A 21,271-nucleotide genomic window follows, 5' to 3' on the forward strand; every position below is an offset into this window, starting at 1 on the left:
CTGTACACTCGACAGTAACATGCTTGTTTTTGCTGTGCATTTGATCTCCTCACAAGCTTACCGCTGTCCTTCTTACAGGAGGCATACAGGGCTGGTGGAGAAGCGTTGGGATAAGAGACAAGGAGCGGCGAAGAAGTCACCTCTTAGGGATTAATTATGGTATGCTGATATTAAAACATTAGCCCCAGAACTGTCGCTTCGCTTCGCCTCACCCGGCATGGCAGGCTTTATTGCTAGCTCGCCTCGGTGTTAGTCGGAGAGTGCCAGGCAACCTGGATGAAGGAGATAGCTAGTGCTCAGGTCAGAGGCTGACATCTTTATGCTCCAGCACCGGTCCTTAGAGGGGCAGACTGTGGGGGCAGCAGGGTCAAGCTCAACCCAGGCCAGGCCAAGCAGGAACCCTCAAGACAAGAGAAGAGCCAGGCCACAGAACCAGTGGATTTCCTGGGTATATGATGACCTGAGGTGAATGGCGTGTCCAGAGGGCATAAAACAAGGGCGGAAAATGGTCTGGAAAACCACAATAGACCATTACATTGCCTGTCAAATTATGAACATACTGTATTTGACTGAAAATATAATGTACTTAGATTTGTATTTTTATTACACTCATAGCTATTATGCATATCTCTTTTGTAGATAGCTTGACCTATATTATCTTGGGATAACATGGGCAACATGTAAACATTCATGGTTATTTGACACCCTGGGCCAAAAGCTTCTCCGGCTCTCTGTGATATACATCCAAGTGGGCATACGACCTGATAAAGACGTATTTTCCTGGTTGAAATCTGGTCGGGACGTCTATATCTCGATCACAACCAGATTAAGACCTCTTTTCCATGATGTCTTTTTGACGTCATGAAAAATAAATCTTATTTTGGTTGAAATATGTTTTTTCATTGAAATCTGTTTGAACAACTGATCAGTTATCTCAATGCTACTCAACTAATAGACACCAATCTATATAAATATGCACAGTGCATTCGGAAAGTATTCAGACCCCTTGACCTTTTCTGCATTTTGTCAGCCTTATTCTAAAATGGATTAAATTTATGTTTTTCCTCACCAATCTACACATGATGGAAAAGCTAAAACTGTTTTTTAGAAATTTTAGCAAAATGTATAACCCCCCCCAGAAATATCACATTTACATAAGTATTCAGACCCTTTACTCAGTACTTTGTTGAAATACCTTTGGCAGCGATTACAACCGCGAGTCTTCTTGGGTATGATGCTTGGCACACCTGTATTTGGGGAGTTTCTCCCATTCTTCTCTGCAGATCCTCTCAAGCTCTGTCAGGTTGGATGGGTAGCATTGCTGCACAGCCATTTCTCTCCATAGCCATTTCTCTCCAGATCCATTTCTCTCCAGGTCTCTCCAGATGTTCGACCGGGTTCAAGACCGGGCTCTGGCTGGGCCACTCAAGGACATTAAGAGACTTGTCCCAAAGCCACTCCTGCATTGCCTTGGGTGTGAGCAAGGGGTTGCTGTCCTGCTGGAAGGTGAACCTTAGCCCCAGTCTGAGGACCTGAGTGCTCTGGAGCAGGTTTTCATCAAGGATCTCTCTGTACTTTGCTCCGTTCATCTTTCCCTCAATCCTGACTAGTCTCCCTGCTGCTGCAAAACATCCCCACAGCATGACGCTACCACCACCATGCTTCAACGAAGGGATTGTGCCAGGTTTCTTCCAGACGTGACGCTTGGTATTCAGGCCAAAGAGTTCAACCTTGGTTTCATCAGACCGGAGAATCTTGTTTCTCATGGACTGAGAGTCTTTAGGTGCCTTTTGGCAAACTCCAAGCGGGTAGTCATGTGCCTTTAACTGAGGAGTGGCTTCTGTCCTTCTGGAAGGTTCATCTCCACGGAAGAACTCTGGAACTCTGTCAGATTCGCCATCAGGTTCTTGGTCACCTCCCTGACCAAGGCCCTTCTCCCCGATTACTCAGTTTGGCCGGGCGGCCAGCTCTAGGAAGAGTCTTGGTGGTTCCAAACGTATTCTATTTAAGAATGATGGAGGCCACTGTGTTCTTGGCGACCTTCAATGCAGCAAACATTTTTTGGTACCCTTCCCCAGATCTGTGCCTCGACACAATCATGTCTCGGGCTCTATGGACAATTCCTTCGACCTCATGGCCTGGTTTTTGCTCTGACATGCACTGTCAACTGTGGAAACTTATATAGACAAGTTTGTGCCTTTCCAAATCATGTCCAATCTATTGAATTAACCACAGGTGGACTCCATGTAAGTTGTAGAAACATCTCAAGGATAATCAATGGAAACAGGATGTACCTGAGCTCAATTTTGAGTCTAGTAGCAAATAGTCTGAATACTTTTATAAATATCTGTTTTTTTATTTTTAAATATTTTAGCAAAAATGTTTTTAAAAAACTGTTTTGTCATTTATGGGGTGTTTAATTTAATCAATTTTAGAATAAGGCTTTAATGTAACAAAATATGAAAAGTCAAGGGATCTGAATACTTTCTTAATGCACTGTACATACTGTATTGTTTGGGATCATTCACCCATTGGATATAAGACACTAGAACCATTAAAATGATTGAAATTGGAGTAAATGTTCTTTTTCAGCAGGGTTTGCATGATTCAGCTTAAAACATTTGGCAAACGACAGCTGGCAGAGCGCACCAAAGCGGGTTAAGGTCTCATGGCATACTGGACCCAGTCAACACGTTGGGCTCTTGCCTATTCCATTTTAGACTTGAAGGACTCGGCATGGACTTGGGGGGCTTCGTACGGATGAGCTTTTCCCGCGTCCTGCCGAATCATATTACTCTGGGCTCCGGCTAATGGTACTCGAGCCGAGCCCATTAACTTTTTCAGGAGTAGGGCCATTTTAGGTTTTTATTCGGCAAGGGATGAAATACCAATGTAAAATATATATATATATTTCACCTCTCAGTCATCGATTTTTCTAGGTCATAAAATGTGTGTCAGTCTCTGCGGTCCTATAGCTATCAGAGATGGTCCCTAATTTAGAGAATATTCAATCCTATAAATGCTTTTGCTTTTACTAAAGGCTATGGCAGCTTTTGTTTTACAGTCCACCCAATTAAAAAGTGCTCATTCCTTTCCATAACATTGTTTCTAGGTTACCAGCATATAAGATATACATGCACAATAATAACTTTACAAAAATGATCTGCTAACTTGCTGTGTGTGTTGGCTTCTATGGTCATCTTTTGTCTGTGTTAGCTAATTGCACTGTTTATTGTGCTGCACATGTTCTTCTGTTCCACTGTATGCCATTTTGATGTTCTATTATGACTAACAAAAAAAGATCTGAATTTAACAAATAACACACAGGCCTATTTTTTTCTATATCCTACTACAATTTACCAGGATTGACAAAATCCTATTTTTATCGCATTTATTTTAATCACTAATTAGTCAAACATGATTGCACCTGAATTTGATCCTGAAAATATGACTATAATATTTTCCCTTAAAGCTTTTAAGCAATTAACATAATGCAGGCAGTAATTGTATTTTAATTTCAATGGCTAAATAAGGAGGTAGGCATATCAGTTTCATCTGAAACTTGGATTGGAATCTGTGCTTCATGTGCAGCAATAGATCTGTCCGTGCAGCAGACAGCCTGCTTGCTTCAGCATCAACATTCCATAAGGCCGTTGGGACAGAGCACCGGGCAGGCTACACAACAACACAGCTGGAAAAGAATGACAGTTTCTCAATGTACACCAAAAATATATATATTTGACTGCTAAGTGGCAGTCCCTGTTCTCCGGCATTCTTGTTTTACTGCTGTAAGTAAAGCGGTGGTTTGTTGGGGAAAAGAACGTCAAGGAAAGGTTCGCTAGCTAGCTAACTTTAGCTAACTAACATTATCTCTCTGGCTAACCCTCCTTTGACATGGTACGTTTTCATTTTGATAAATGTTTAGTTAATGACAGTAAATGTGCGTGTATGTGTGTTCTCTGTGTGAGAGTGTGTGTGTGTGTGAGTGAGAATGAGCGAGAGAGAGATATGATGATGATCACAATAACTTATAGAAAATATAGTTGTCATGTCAACATTGTGACATGCTAGCTGTGTGTGTGTGTGTGTGTGTGTGTGTGTGTGTGTGAGAGAAAGAGATGGTTGATGAGTACACATTGCAAGCTAGTCTAATTCTTGAAATGTGTACCCCCCCCATATGGATTTACATTTTTTCTTGATTCATCAGAGATCCTTGTATTTTGTATTTGACAATATGATACATTTTGCTATACCTGCTCCCCCTTAACACTCATTCACATGTTGCACCTGTCAACTGCCTTTTTCAATTTTTGATTCTCTTTTTTTGCAGGAATCTTCCCACTGGACACACACTAGTTGAATCAATGTTGTTTCCACATCTTTTGAAATGAAATTACGTTGAACCAGCGTGAGATAGACGTTGGATTAACGTCTGCTCCCAGTGGGGTCCAGCTTGGATGGAAGGGTAGAGGTGGTAACAAAGGAAAGAAGTACAGAAGTTACCCAGCCTGCTGACTAAGACATTTAAATAGCCTATCTCTCACTCTCCATCTGTCTGCCTGACTGCCAGATTGCTGAGGGGCAACATAGTCAATGTACTTGCTAGGCTAAGTCTAACTTAGTGAAGACCTTAGGCAATGGTTAATCATGATTTGTCTCGGTCTTTAAAGTTCCTGAAACATGTCAATGACGTGATGCACGGCTTCTACACCAGTGCTTGGCCACACACTCAGTTACCAGTGACCTATTCTACTACATCCCAGGGATAGGAGAGAGCAGACCAACCCGTTTTTAAATCCATAGTCATTGACAGTTTTGTGTGGAAAATGTTGTTTTTGTCTATTTGATACTATTTGATCAGCTTTGTAAGAGCTAGGTTTGTACTAGCTATGCTGATGATCGTTAACATTTTTTCATTAAATCACTGAGACTGGATTCCCCAAGAGACATGCTATTCAGCTGCCCATGATTGCCTGAGTAAGTAGATCCAAATTGCTGTCAGTAGATCAAATTGGAATAGCACCACTTCTAATAATAGACGTTTGTAAAGCATATAAAATCCTATTTTAACTAACTTTTTTTTTTCAGGTGCAAAACCGTTGTTCTGATTCAAGAGATACCTACCTCCCTTGGTGAGTCATGTAAAGTTTCTACCATTTCTCTCTTGCTCATTCTTAAAACATTTAGAGATATTATCCAACTACTGTTACATTTTTCAATCCTTTTTCTTAAAATGTTTCAGATTGATGACCAATGAATTAATGTTCCACTTCAATATAAGGGCCAGAGGAGCAAGCATGCCTTTGCTACCACTAGTGTGCTCTTCATTGGAGTTGGTAAGTAAATATGAGCAGTTGAGACATTTGACATAAACAACAGCTATATTTACATCAGATTTTCATGTGAATATTCGCAAATACACATAAAAACAATATGCACATTTTCCAAACAGTTGAGTTTCCATCAAATTGACTTGTTGGTTGATGAATGGCTGTGCGTGATGACGTAGTAAACATAACTTTTGCGGTTAAATTCCCTTGTACCGAATAAGAAATACAAGTTAAATGGGTTTCCGTTGCATTTTCAACTCTACTGATAGTTTTGTCACAACAAATGTTGCGTTATATCGTGAATGTGCCCACTTTAGTCTTGGCATGTCCACTCAAGCCAACAGCTGGCAGATACAATGTGGGCAGGCTACCTACAGTGCCTTCAGAAAGTATTCACACCCCTTGACTTTTTCCACATTTTGTTGTGTTACAGCCTGAATTTAAAATGGATTAAATGTAGATGTAGTTTTTGCACTGGCCTACAAACACTACACCCCATAATGTCAAAGTAGAATTTTGTTTTTCAAAAGCTGAAATGTCAATAAGTATTTAACCCCTTTGACATAGCAAGCCTAAATGAGTTCAGGAGTAAAAATGTGCTTATCAAGAATAATATGTTGCATGGATTCACTGTGTGCAAAAATAGTGCTTAAAATTATTTTTGAATGACTACCTCACCTCTGTACCTCACACACATAATTATCTGTAAGGTCCCTCAATCGAGCAGTGAATTTCAAATACAGATTTAACCAGAGACCAGGGAAGTTCTCCAATGCCTTGCAAAGAATTGCACCTATTGGTAGATGGGTAAAAAAAACATGAATATCCCTTTGAGCATGGTGAAGTTATTAATTACACTTTGGATGGTGTATAAATACACCCAGGCACTACAAAGATACAGGCATCCTTCCTAACTCAAGTTGTCGGAGAGGAAGGAAACCACTCAGGGATTTCACCATGACAGTTACAGAGTTTTTAATGGCTGTGACAGGAGAAAACTGAGGATGGAACAACATTGTAGTTACTCCACAATACTAACCTAAATGACAGAGTGAAAAGAAGGAAGCCTGTACACGATAAAAAATATTCCAAAACATGCATCCTGATTGCAATAAGGCACTAAAGTAATACTGCAAAAAAATGTGGCAAAGCAATTCACTTTTTTGTCCTGAATACAAGAGTTATGTTTGGGGCAAATACAAAACATTACTGATTACCATTCTCCATATTTTCAAGCATAGTGGTGACTGCTTCTTGTTTTGTGTATGCTTGTAATCGTTAAGGACTGGGGAGTTTTTCAGGATAAAAAAATAAACGGAATGGAGCTAAGCACAGGAAAAATCCTAGAGGAAAACCTGGTTCAGTCTGCTTTCCACCAGACACTGGGAGATGAATGAATTTGCCTTTCAGCAGAACAATAACCTAAAACACAAGGCCAAATCTACACTGGAGTTGATTACCAAGAAGACAGTGAATGTTACTGAGTGTCCGAGTTACAATTTTCAGTTAAATCTACTTGAAAATCTGTGGCAAGACCATAAAATGGTTGTATAGCAATGATCAACAACCAATTTGACAGAGCTTGAATAATTTTGAAAAGAATAATGGGCAAATGTTTCACAATCCAGGTGTGGAAATCTCTTACAGACATACCCAGAAAGACTCACATCTGTAAATGCTACAAAAGGTGCTTCTACAAAGTATTGACTCAGGGGTGTGAATACTTACAGTATGTAAATGATACAGTATTTTTTTCCAACTTGTACTTTACTTGCATAAAAAGGTTGGATGGAAACCAATGTTAATGAATTTTTTTTTGTACATTCTGACTGTTGAAGATAGTTTTACTGTGTATTACTGTTCTGTCATATCCTGCATGCCCACATTATCGTTAATTTTATTTTCTTATCTTTTTATGCTTACAGTAAGTGTCATGAAAAGTCAGAACACTCAGGAGGTTGTGTTACGGGCCCTCTGGAAAGTCCTAAAATGTGCCCCTGACTGTCATGGTGGAGGAAGACACAAAGTATGTACAATGAGTATACAAAATATTAGGAACACCTTCCCATATATTGAGTTGCACCCCCTGTGGGGCCCCGGTTAGTTTAGGTAATATGTACATGTAGGTAGAGTTATTAAAGTGACTATGCATAGATGATAACAGAGAGTAGCAGAAATGCAAATAGTCTAGGTAGCCATTTGATTAGGTGTTCAGGAGTAATATAATAATAGCTCAGTTGGTAGAGCATGGCGCTTGTAACGCCAGGGTAGTGGGTTCGATTCCCGGGACCACCCATACGTAGAATGTATGCACACATGACTGTAAGTCGCTTTGGATAAAAGCGTCCGCTAAATGGCATATATTATTATTATTCAGGAGTCTTATGGCTTGGGAGTAGAAGCTGTTTAGAAGCCTCTTGGAACCTAGACTTGGCGCTCCGGTACCCCTTGCCGTGCGGTAGTAGAGAGAACAGTCTATGACTAGGGTGGCTGGAGTCTTTGGCAATTTTTAGGGCCTTCCTTTGATACCGCCTGATATAGAGGTCCTGGATGGCAGATAGCTTGGCCCCAGTGATGTACTGGGCCGTTCACACTACCCTCGGTAGTGCCTTGCGGTCAGAGGCCAAGCAGTTTCCATACCAGGCAGTGATGCAACTAGTCAGGATGCTCTCGATGGTGCAGATGTAGAACCTTTTGAGTATCTGAGGACAAATGCCAAATCATCAGGAAGTCGAGTATCCAGTTGCGGAGGGAGGTGTTTAGTCCCAGGGTCCTTAGTTTATTGATGAGCTTTGAGGGAACTATGGTATTGAATGCTGAGCTGTAGTCAATGAATAGCATTCTCACATAGGTGTTCCTTTTGTCCAGGTGGGAAAGGGCACTGTGGAGTGCAATAGAGATTGCATCATCTGTGGATCTGTTGGCGCGGTATGCAAATTGGAGTGGGTCTAGTGTTTCTGGTATAATGGTGTTGATGTGAGCCATTACCAGCCTTTCAAAGCACTTCATGGCTACAGACGTAAGAGCTACGGGTCGGTAGTCATTTAGGCAGGTTACCTTAGTGTTCTTGGGCACAGGCACTATTGTGGTCTGCTTAAAACATGTTGGTATTACAGACTCGGACAGGGAGAGGTTGAAAATGTCAGTGAAGACACTTGCCAGTTGGTCAGCGCATGCTCAGAGTACACGTCCTGGTAATCCGTCTGGCCCTGCGGCCTTGTGAATGTTGACCTGTTTAAAGGTATTACTCACATCGGCTGTGGAGGACGTGATCACACAGTCTTCTGGAACAGCTGTTGCTATCATGCATGTTTTAGTGTTATTTGCCTCGAAGCGAGCATAGAAGTCGTTTAGCCCGTCTGGTAGGCTTGTGTCACTGGGCAGCTCTCGGCTGTGCTTCCCTTTGTAGTCGGTGCATCACAACTTTACATCACATTCAGAGGCACTTCAATCTTTTGTCTTGCCCATTCACCCTCGGAATAGCACACATGCACAATCCATTTCTCAATTGTCTCAAGGCTTAAACATCCTCCTTTAATCTGTCTCCTCCCCTTCATCTACACTGATTGAAGTGGATTTAACAGGTGTTATCAATAAGGGATCATTGCTTTCAGATGGATTCATCTGGTCAGGCTATGTCATGGAAAGAGCAGATGTTCCTAATGTTTTGCACAAGTTGCTCTTTTTTGAAGACACCTCTAATCTATAACTGCCACAAATGTCTTAAACTCGTACCATGGAAATACATTTAGTCAGCTGAGTCCAAAGTTTCTTCAGGAATGTTATTTTCTAGTTTTCTTTAAAATCTCAAGTTGATAAAGTTGTGATGCACTGATTCTGTTCATTGCAGATCTGACACATCACACGAGTCTTCAAGGCGGCCACTACGCTCCAGATCGTCTTCTGTGCTCAGAGGTCCTTCATGAGGATTTACCCCATCACACCACTCTTATTAATTATGAATAAAATAAAAACAATGAGCCTTTATATACTGTGTCCAAGTCTTTCTATGCATGTAATGTCTGTGGGTGAATTATGAAACAATTACTGTATGCAGATGTGCAAAATGTTTTGATGTATATTCGTTTTTGCCATTGCTTGATATATTTTAAATGTAAGAATATGTTGCATATTGAAACATTAATTGGTCCCTATAGAAACCCATAGAAATGTAATGAACCATGTATTCAATATCAAACTTCATCCTCTGCAAAACGTTTTACAGTAGGTAATAAGCTGTAATCAGGTGGTCATTCAGGTTATGATGTCTTAACTATGACCAGTATATAAAGTGCTTTCACAAGGTATTCATACCTCTTGACTTTTCCACATTTTGTTCAAATCCTCACTTATCTACCTACGCACAATACCCTGTTAATGACAAAGTGAAAACACGTTGATAGAAATGTTTGCAAATTGATTGAAAATGAAATACAAAAATACCTCATTTACATAAGTATTCACTCCCCTGGGTAAGTCCAAGAGCTTTGCACATCTGGATTGTACAATGTTTGCACATTATTTTCTTCAAGCTCTGTCAAGTTGCCATAGATTTTCAAAACGATTTATGTCAAAACTGCAACTAGGTCACTCAGGAACATTCAATGTCATCTTGGTAAGCAACTCCAGTGTATATTTGGCTTCGTGTTTTAGGTTATTGTCCTGCTGAAAGGTGAATTTGTCTCTCCGTGTCTGTTGGAAAGCAGACTGAACCAGGTTTTCCTCTAGGATTTTGCCTGTACTTTCAGTCTCGTCTTTGCCGATGACAAGCATACCCATAACATGATGCAGCCACCACCAGGCTTGAAAATATGAAGAGTGGTACTCAGTGATGTGATTTGCCACAAACATAACGCTTTGTATTCAGGACATAAAATGTATTTCTTTGCCACATTTTTTGCAGCTTTACTTCAGTGCCTTATTACAAACATTGAATATTAAACATAATGAATATGTTAATTCTGTACAGGCTTCCTTCTGTTCACTCTGTCATTTAGGTTAGTATTGTGGAGTAACTTACAATGTTGTTGATTCATACTCAGAGTTTAATGGCTGTGATAGGAGAAAACTGACTGTTTTAATGTCACTGTTGGCCTCATGGTGAAATCCCTGAGCAGTTTCCTTCCTCTCCTTCCTCTGAGTTAGGAAGGACGCCGTATCTTTGTAGTGACTGGGTGTATTGATACACCATCCAAAGTGTAATTAATAACCACCATGATTTTTTTTATCCATCTACCAATAGGTGCCCTTCTTTGCGAAGCATTGGAAAACCTCCATGGTCTTTGTGGTAGAATCTGTGTTTGAAATTCACTGCTCGGCTGAATTTATAGATAATTGTATGTGTGGGCTACAGAGATGAGGTATTATGTGACTTGTTAAGCTGTGTACTCCTGAACTTATTTAGGCTTGCCATAACAAAGGGGTTGAATAATTATTGACTCAATACATTTCAGCTTTCCTTTTTACATTTTTTATTTACCATAATTCCACTTTGACATTATGGGGTATTGTGTGTAAGTTATTGACACAACATAAAAATTGAGGCTGTAACACAACAACAAAAAGTCAAGGGGTGTGAATACTTCCTGAAGGCACTGTAATATAGCCCATCATATAGTGGTCACAATTATGATCCATAATTATGGTGGTCAGTAAAAATTACATTTTTTTTCAACCAGTTTGAGAGCAGAATAAGTTTTCTTAAAATATAATAATTTGGACTTTTCAACCAGGTTTTGCCCACTGGGATATAGGGTGATATACTGTATGACAGTGCCTAGCTGGATGGTGTGAGCCATGACATGGCTCAGGGTGCTGTACATTTGGGTGTGTAATGGTATGTGTGTCACATATTTATAGACTCGCCACGCATTGTTTCAATATTCAATCATAGTATTTCCACGTCAACCAATATGCTTATGTGAAGTGCAGTGAAATCTAACTTTGAATTAATCCTAAACATGACTTTTTGATGAATGGGTTTTCTGAGAAATGTAAGCTCTATTGCTGTCTTACATAAACATTTTATCTTCTCTATGTGGATTATCTGTTTGATTGTTTATCTTTGTGATTCATGATTGTTTGATAGTTAATCTTCTTTTCATGTAACTGATGTCATCACTGTGTCTACTCTCTTTGTCCTCACTACGTCACTCTGTCCTTACTATGTCTCTATGTCCTTACTATGTCCTCACTGTCTATATGTCCTCACTATGTCTCCTACGTCCTCACTATATAGCCTATATCCTCACAGTCTCTTATATCCTCACCTTGAATCCTATACCTCACTATGAATCCTATATCTTCACTATGTCTCCTATGTCCTCGCTATGTTTCCTATGTCCTCACTAGGTCTCCCATGTCCTCACTATGTCTCCTATGTCCTCACTATGTCCTCACAATGTCTCTGTGTCCTTGTCTCTCTGCAGTTTGTGGTGACCATGTTCTGGGCCCTATACTTGTATGACAGAGACCTGGTGTACCCCAGACTTCTGGACAACTTCATACCCCAGTGGCTCAACCATGGCATGGTGAGTACTGTCTGTTTACTATACTGTTCCGAGTCCTGTCTTAGCGTTACACTGTTGATTATTTAGCGTGGTTAGTACAGGGTGTTTAGGTAGCTAGAATACGATAAAAAAATCATTCATTTTTGCTCAACATTTGGGTCCAAAAGACAAATGTTATTTAGTCCCAAAGATAAATGTTATTTCACCCATCACACTTCTCTGTGGTGATATTTGTTATTTATCATTATAATTTACAAACATGTTATCAAGTAGAGGTATGTATTATAGACCATAGAGCATTTTTCCATTTTCCCCACTCTATTTAAGAGCCCACTCAGTAAATAAATAGACATTTGAAAGCATATCTGGAGCCCCAAACACATCAGTCACAGTGGACAATGGGCAGCTAATGGTGCCTAAACGCTTCCCATAATAGCAGACACAGTAGTGAGGCACATCTTGTTCCCCCCAATAATCTTCTCTATGGTCATGTTGACGTCAGCAGTCAAAACAATGGGAAGAGGTTGTGTAACTAGTGATATCTATCAGGTGGAACCGAAGCCCTCCGGCTGCCACAATTAGATGAAAGGCTTGTTATTCTAGCTGGTTCCACTGGTGATTGATGGATGTGTTCGTTCGGTGTGTGTGTGTGTGTGTGTGTGTGTGTGTGTGTGTGTGTGTGTGTGTGTGTGTGTGTGTGTGTGTGTGTGTGTGTGTGTGTGTGTGTGTGTGTGTGTGTGTGTGTGTGTGTGTGTGTGTGTGTGTGTGCCTCCCTGCGCCCGTGCTGCATGTCTTTTGGCTCCACAATCACATCCCAATCCTGCATCAAGAGTCGAGCCTCCAGCTGTGTCCATACACAGTGTATAAAGAAGCCTCAATGGATATCTTGATGGATGCGACATACTGTAGTAGTCTGTCACTGCTAGCAACCAATAATAGTACACAGACTGGTTGCTACATAACAATAACTGTTCACAAAGACTGTGGGAAATTCTGTGTAAGCAATTTGGGTGTATGTAAATGTCCAAGGCATTATGTATGATGATATTAATTGGTGTTTAATGGGCCATACTACAGAATATCAGCATAGATTTGGCAGTCAAACCGTGGAATAAAGCCTTGTTTTGATTGTAACTATGGATATGCGATCTTTCCATTCACGTGAGAGATAAATCCGATCATTTTCCAGCGGCACTATGCAAAAATGCCGGTCTAATTTCCTCAAGCGTATTACCCCGGCCCATATCCACTTCAGCGCGTGCCGGGAGTATTGTTTGTTGTCTGTGTTGCTACGGTCAATTCAAGTCCCAAATGCTCCGATTAAATACAGACCAAGAGTCTTTAAGTCAGGACGAGATGTTACCCCGCGCCTCAACAATCATGTGGACCAACATGGGTTTAACCCAGAACAGACACTCACAGAAGGTGATCTGGCCTCCAGTCCTGCTAACTATTTTACTAAAGGCTGACCCCAGGGAAAACCCACGACGGGTCCAACAGCTGAAAACAATTCATGATATGCAAAGCCTCCAGATACAGTATGTGAGTGCTGTGCACTGGACGGGTGACGACTGCAGCAGCAGAGTTATTACTCCACAGTAACTATTTTCCTGCATTTCATGGTACCGCATTTGTTTGTTTACCCCCGCTGCCACGGCAACTGTCTCCAGCTCCCCTCGGTATGAGGAGAGAGTGACCGAACCCTGTTACTGTTTGGCAGCCTGGCCTGTGAGTGCTATTACAGTTCACTACAGAGCAAGAGAGTGTGGCCTGGTTCAGCCCTGTATATACACTGTGTGTGTGTATGTGTATATATATATATATATACCTTCACACCACACCATCTTCACACCAGTCTCAATGTCAACAGTGAAGAGGCGACTCCGGGATGCTGGCCTTCTAGGCAGAGTTCCTCTGTCCAGTGTCTGTGTTCTTTTGCCCATCTTAATCTTTTATTTTTATTGGTCAGTCTGAGATATGGCTTTTTCTTTGCAACTCTGCCTAGAAGGCCAGCATCCCGGAGTCACCTCTTCACTGTTGACGTTGAGACTGGCGTTTTGCGGGTGCTATTTAATGAAGCTGACAGTTGAGGACTTGTAAGGCGGCAGCGTAGCCTAGTGGTTAGAGCGTTGGACTAGTAACCGGAAGGTTGCGAGTTCAAACCCCCGAGCTGACAAGGTCTGTCGTTCTGCCCCTGAACAGGCCCACTGTTCCCAGGCCGTCATTGAAAATAAGAATATGTTCTTAACTGACTTGCCTGGTTAAATAAAGGTAAAATTTAAAATAAAAAAAGGAATCTGTTTCTCAAACTAGATACTAATGTACTTGTCCTCTTGCTCAGTTGTGCACCGGGGCCTCCCACTCCTCTTTCTATTGTGGTTAGAGCCAGTTTGCGCTGTTCTGTGAAGGGAGTAGTACACAGCGTTGTACGAGATCTTCAGTTTCTTGGCAATTTCTCGCATGGAATAGCCTTCATTTCTCAGAACAAGAATAGACTGACGAGTTTCAGAAGAATGTACTTTGTTTCCGGCCATTTTGAGCCTGTAATCGAACCCACAAATGCTGATGCTCTAGATACTCAACTAGTCTAAAGATTGCCAGTTTTATTGTTTCTTTAATCAGAACAGCAGTTTTCAGCTGTGCTAACATACTTCCAAAAGGGTTTTCTAATGATCAATTAGCCTTTTAATATGATAAACTTGGATTAGCTTACACAACGTGCCATTCGAACACAGGAGGGACATAGTCGGAACATAGTCGTTTTCAACATTAACAATATCTACACTGTATTTCTGATGAATTTGATGTTAAAAAATGTGCTTTTCTTTCAAAAACAAGGACATTTCTAAGGGACCCCAAACTTTTGAACGGTATATGTATATATATATCTCCTCACACTGCTTATCACGTGGCGGCTGTTTTGAAGATTCAAATACACCGGCAGGCGGTGGGATCTAACATAGCAAAGGAAGGCGGTCGGGAGGTATTTTGTACCCTGTCTACCACACAATGAAGCCTTGGTGCACACAGGGAGCGAGGTGTTGATAGAAACACGGTCTCACCTTTCTCTCTGGGTGGGAGATACGACAGACCATCCGGACACAGTCCCTGACACAGTGCACTGCTGCACACAGCCCTAGAGATAACGTCTATTCAGGGAATGTACAAAGAGAAGACAGAAATGTTTTATAGACTCGGTAAGGAGTGGTCTGATTACGATGCTGTTGGTACAGCGTGTAGTACTGTCAAAATTATATCCCACTGAATAACCTAGTAACGTTCTGTTCATTTATGCAGAATATCCCTCCCTGAATATTCATTTCAAGTTCACAAAGTAAAGCGAGACGTGACTTGAAAAGTGTGCCATGGAAAGTGCAGATCTGCCGTCAAGAGATTTGCCTTCAAGAATTTACACAAAGGCAGAGAAAATAAACCAGTGTGAATTCCGGAGCATTTGCAACCAAAGTGGGAATAGATGGGACAGTTTTCCTCAGCACACGTTTTGATGTTGTCAAACCCGGTGCTGCATGTTTGACAAGCTTAACAGGACTCCCTTAATGTGGCTCTGACAATTAGGGCAGAGTCATTTCATCGCCACTTGAAGAGTTCGGTGTCGCGCGTTCACTGCGAGAGTTCCACCGAACCATCAGGAGGCAGTTTACCTGCGTCAAACTCACTTTGACAATAATCCACATCTCCACTATGTAATTAGTGGGCTGCCGAAAGAGGGCTGTCACAGAGGGCCTCTCTCTGTCTCTACTGTAATGTTAATGCCAGCCATCTCCCACAGCCCAGGTTCAAAGCAGCTCAACGCGCGTCAACACGGAAGTAAACATCTCACATTTCCCCAGAGGGATACGTGTAGGGATGGAACTCGATACCAATGTCCCGGTTCTCAAAAACAACAATGAGAGAGACAGAAACTGACTAAACAATAGATAAGATTGAGAGAGAAACCGACAAGTTGCAAGTTTGAAGGTATTCTTGTTCGGCCCCTGTGGAATTAGAAGGAAGCCTTTATCCATCTCTCGCTCTGTCTGGGCCACCTTATATTTAATTCAGCAGGTCGCTTCAGGGGACATTTAAATGACACTGTGCCTTGAGATGGACCTCATTGTGCACTGGGGCCTTTATGAATGATTATCCCTGGTAAACACCCCCTATGTTGGCCAGGCCTTTAGTTGCGCTGCCAAGTGTAAAGCCGGAGAGACAATGTGATACACCACAGCACCCTTTTCATAAGAGCAGCTCTCTGATTCGCCCAACATCAACTATTCATGTCCCTCCTCTTTAACTCTGCGTGTGTTCCCTCTCTATGTTCTTTTGTCATGTGCCAGTGGAAATGCATTTGGATTATTTGAAAGAGTTCGTCACACATGGTTGTACCAACAATGTAGTTATACATGCATTTTCAATATCCCCTCCTCATTCCCGTCTGTTTATCTATCTAATGCGATTTTTCTCCCTGACTGTCTCTCATTAGTTTCGAAGTTAGTACAGTGATTGGACTGAAGAGGCTGTAAACTCTGTAGACTGCCTCTTAAACTGTCTCTGAACTATTTGCGGCGTTTCAGTCCAATTCCTTGTGCTGGATTTGCAGGCAGTCGTTAAGAGTGGAAAATAGCAGTGCCCACAGACAAATGTGGAATAGGCCTTTCGCAGAGGAGAAGATTGTCTCTAACTGTAAGCCCCTGCTGTGACTTTGGAATTTAAGACTGGGACAGAGGAGATATCCATTTAAAGTAAGACTTAACAGTCCCTACTGTAACTCTTGTGAAAGTAGAGGTCTCTCTTAGTAGGGCTACGACCGATCAACATCCCTTCCAATATACTGCTAGGATGATTCAGGCTTCCAATGCACTCTAATGGTGTCCACATAGTTGATAATGACATGTTTGGTTTACCAACACCTAAGGAGTTACATACAGTCCTTCTGTAGCTCAGTTGGTAGAGCATGGCGCTTGTAACGCCAGGATAGTGGGTTCGATTCCCGGGACCACCCATACGTAGAATGTATGCACACAGACTGTAAGTCGCTTTGGATAAAAGCGTCTGCTAAATGGCATTTTTTTCTTTTTTTTCTTTTTCAGTCCCAGACAGCTTTCAAGTACTTTTGTTTGTAGTTGTATTTATTTTTATTTTTTTGACAATGTGTTTTTATTGTTTTTCCACGGCGCCCCACAAACAACACAACACACAAACAAAATGGCCACCATACAACACATTCCCCAAGGTGATCAACATACGGTTTCCACATTTTGTCAAATACCTCTGGTTTTTGTTTAACTTCATAACTGACAAAACCCAGCGGCATCACGAGATAGGTCAGTCCTCCACTTTGTTATTTTTGCAGCAATTAGACTTAGATCACAAAACTTACTCTGATATTGTTCACCAATATTTACATTTCCCAACAGACATAATTGTGGAGATGGATGGATATAAATTCCTAGACACAATGAAATGACAGCACATACAGCACATAATCCCAGAACGGTGTCAGTTTATCACAGGACCACAACATCCTTTGTGCTTTTTGCATCTCTAACAGAGATGTGACATTTCTGGGTGCGTTACATCTTTAAACTGCAGTAGTTTATGTCGTGTAACTTCAACCAATGCTATTACCCAGACCAAAGAGAAGACACTTTTACTACGAGAAACAGAAGTGTTTGTGTTAAGTCAACTGTTTTTCAGAACTCTTGTAGACTTCACATTACGTACCGTATGCACACTTGGATCCCAAGCTGTTTTAGGTGCAACCTCAAGAACGCAAACACAGATGAGGCGAACACCCCATTCATAATGAGAAAGACGTAGCTAGGCGTAGCCCACTGTTAACCAGACTTTCCCCATTGTTACAGCACTGCACCTCCCACCTAAATCATTCAGTCATGTTCGGAACTCTGTGGTGCTTCCTCTGTCTTGGACTGATAAAACACCTCACTGTTACAGTCCAGGTAAGACAGAGGCAGCTGAAATAAGATTGCCCTCTGGTGGGCATTGTCCATAGCTGCCTGGCACATGGGCACATGAATCAAAGTTTATTAGCTGACATGACACATTTTTTTTATTGCAGGTATAAAGGCAATTGTGGGTCCTCCTACATTTGTACCTTGACATATATCATTTCGACCTGTTATAGGGCCTAGTGTTCCTTGCGTTATCTGATGACTCGGCCCATCACTCAGGGCAGTCCCACAGAATTCTCCATGTAGTGTCATAATGTACATAACTCTTTTGTGGGGCGTTGTAATATAAGATGTTAGGTGTGACGAGATAGCAGCACAGCGGTGTATGTCTCTGGATTGCAGTCTAGTAGTAGGATCCGTAGAGGTATTAAAGGTAGTTGGGTATAATCATTGCGCTTCATTAGACATACCAGGGTACTTGAGAGTGCATAACACTGTCCCATAACCTGACTGAGCATGTATGTAACAACCAAACCCAAAACCACACTCACTATACCTTGCTTCATTTTCCACTGCTTGTTCATGTTTTCTCTGTCTGCCATTATACAGTCATGTATAGTGTTCGCTTTTACACGCTTACTACCTGCAGCCTTTTGGAAAATCTGGAAAGTGACAGATGGGATCTGTATGTTATTACTGGCAGGTGTTCAGTATCTCACGAAGGACATAGTGTAACCCAGTCTTACGTAAGACATGCTCAGTCGGGGCTGGGATGGCAGAGGGAGGAGAAGACGAGTGAAGAATAAGAGAAAGGCAGGCATACGTTATTTTAGGACTCAGCTCCCCCAGGTTCTTCCAGAGAGCAGAATGGGCCAGTTTCATTGTGATTAACGCCCAGTAAAGACAAGTCGGTCACAACAAATCATTGAGAATGGTAAGAGGCATCGTTGACAACACAAGGCCAGAGGTGCTATCTAGCCTGTGACCAATAACTCTACTATTCTAGAGGGTGGCATTCCTTCAGCCCTTTTCCCTTCCTATTTAATCCCTCCATCCCAGTGCAGGCCTCTCCCAACTGGCCTGTCATGTCCTCAGGGTTAGGTCAAAGGTCATGGCCCAAGCTGGCATCAAGAGTTAGGCACATCATCACTACACAGCGTGCCCACTCTAGCCCAGGGAAGCCCTAACACTGGTGCCAGGCATTTTCATCCAGGACTGCCTGTCATAACATGAGATAATCACATCAAGACTGCCAGCAGAGCCCAAGATATATCATTGCATTGTTTCCAATGGGAACAAATGAAGCATATTGGGCATGACAAGCAAGCAGGTGGGCAGAGCCAAGCACCAGCTAGCAAGATTCTATTGGGGCATTCTAGCATGTATTTGCATATTTCCGTTAGGGAATGCCTACTCTAAATGCCACGTGTGCAATAACTCAAAACGCCCTTGCACTCCTAAACAATACAATTTTTAAAACTTGTACAAAGGGTCAAGTGAAGTCTGAAAAACTGCGCTCTGTTCGTAACATATTTTAGGTTTTGGGAACAGAAAACTGTATTGAGATTTAATATTTAATCGATGAGAGAATAAGCAGAGAGTCAGCCAAGTTTCATCTAGCTCCATCTCCTCCCACTTCCCGCCACTGGACTTCCTCTCATCACCATATTTGGTGGTGAGAAGATGTTCTAAACGGATGCTTCAGACTTATACATCCTGTGAGACATCTGGCTCCTATCTGTCGTACAATGCAATCATCCTCTTCTCTCCTTCCTAATGGGAGACATTACACAGCAATCCAATCCCCAGTGGGAGAACCAAACGGCCCTAGCTTTCATTTCTCCACACTGATTATGCTTCAATGTAATTAGATGTTGAGGGGAAGTCAAATGCCATCATTTTCAGTGGATAAGGAAGGACATCTTTAACCTCTGCTCTGTGGTAAGTCATCATATCAAAAGTCTCTGCGTACTGTTTTTCATGCCTCGGACAGTATCCGTCAAGATTCTCCCAAGAGGTGCATTTTTGTACCTCTGTGTCATAAAAACGCCAGCTAATGCTTCCTGCCTATCTCCTCCCTCCACCCCTAAACTCCCACCCCTTCACACAGCCACACACCCCGCCTGAAATGTACATTAGGTTAAGCCCGACTTCTCAAGCTGGAGGAAAACAATGCCTCTCGAGAAAATCTTTCTGTTTAGAGCTTCGTCCTGGGAAGACCCGTAAAACCAAGAGGAGCGTATTAAAACATGGTGTAACATTTTTCACGGAAACCTTGTGGGCCTGCCATGAACTGTTCTTTATATCACACACAGACGTTGGAGGGAAAACAGAGGGAGGGGATGGTGGGAGTGTTGTGGAGGAGTGCAGAAGAACAAAATAACCTGGCATCATTAGCTACTCAGCAGTGAGCCTCTCCCCGTCAACTTAGACTTGCTTATTTGGTTTAGGAGATGATGGCCGTCGCTCAAAGGTTTTCACATCTGGTGAAATTTGTTCGGTTCAGGATTCCAGAAACGGGTTTCTGAGCGCAGATGAGCGAACCAGGGAGCGGCCAAATTCACCGGGCGTCAGGCGGTTTTGAGAGCGTTCTCTGTCTGCTATAGTTACGCTAAAAGAGTTGCGCATCACAACAGACTTGTAAAAATAGCAGGTGAATAGCAAATCCGCACAGCACGTGTCAGGATGGTAGTCAGTCACACAGACGAGCATGTGTTGTTGTTCGATGCATGGAGCAGATTTTTAATATAGCCCATCAGACAACAGTGTGATGTCACAATTAGAGGTCCATCTGATACTACAATCATTCAAATGTAGCTAATAAGCTGATTTGAAAGTATGACAGTCATTCCATATGTAATGTGATAGGACAACAACCTCTCCCTCAAGACAAATGAGCTGATCGTGGACTACAGGAGAAAGAGAGAGAGCACGCCCCCCCACATCCACATCGACGGGGCTGCTGTGGAGTGGGTCGAGAGCTTCTAATTCCTTGGCATCAAGGAAATTACAAGATCCACACACACCCGCACAGTCGTGAAGAGGGCACAGCAGTGCCTCTTCCCCTTCAGGAGGCGGAATATTTGTATTGCATGGGCCCTCGGATCCTCAGAAAGTTCTACAGCTGCACCATCGAGAGCATCTTGACTGGCTGCGTCACTGCTTGGTATGGCAAATGTACCACCCTTGACCACAAAGCTTTTGGACCAAGAGGCTCCGAGACAGCTTCTACCCCCAAGCCATAAGACTGCTAAAAAGTCAATTAATGTTACCCGAACTACCTGCACTGACATTTCCCTAGGATATATATACAAACCATATACACACACTCACTCACACACACTACATTGACACTCCCACACAAAACCCACACACATTCACTACATACAGTTGAAGTCAGAAGTTTGCATACACCTTAGCCAAATACATTTAAACTCAGTTTTTCACAATTCCTGACATTTATTCCTAGTAAAAAATTCCCTGTCTTAGGTCAGTTAGGATCACCACTTTATTTTAAGAA

The 21,271-nt window shown here is 42.0% G+C and overlaps 1 protein-coding gene across 3 annotated transcripts in view; it reads left to right on the plus strand.

Moving 5' to 3' along the window:
• Positions 1–21,271, plus strand: part of LOC118386919 (androgen-induced gene 1 protein-like) — a 49,992-nt gene that overhangs the window by 15,675 nt on the left and 13,046 nt on the right. The window contains exons 1-5 of one of the 3 annotated variants that reach the window (XM_035774924.2): positions 2,254–3,897; positions 4,331–4,977; positions 5,089–5,132; positions 5,243–5,336; positions 11,759–11,860. In XM_035774924.2, coding sequence (XP_035630817.1) covers positions 5,247–5,336; positions 11,759–11,860 — 192 coding nt within the window. In that variant the 5' untranslated portion in view covers positions 2,254–3,897; positions 4,331–4,977; positions 5,089–5,132; positions 5,243–5,246. Of the gene's footprint in view, positions 1–2,253; positions 3,898–4,330; positions 4,978–5,088; positions 5,133–5,242; positions 5,337–11,758; positions 11,861–21,271 lie in introns of those variants that run through there. The other 2 variants (XM_035774922.2, XM_035774921.2) reach the window with 2 other exon arrangements.

Source organism: Oncorhynchus keta, chromosome 8 (assembly GCF_023373465.1).
Source record: "Oncorhynchus keta strain PuntledgeMale-10-30-2019 chromosome 8, Oket_V2, whole genome shotgun sequence".
Classification (NCBI taxonomy): Eukaryota; Metazoa; Chordata; class Actinopteri; order Salmoniformes; family Salmonidae; genus Oncorhynchus; species Oncorhynchus keta.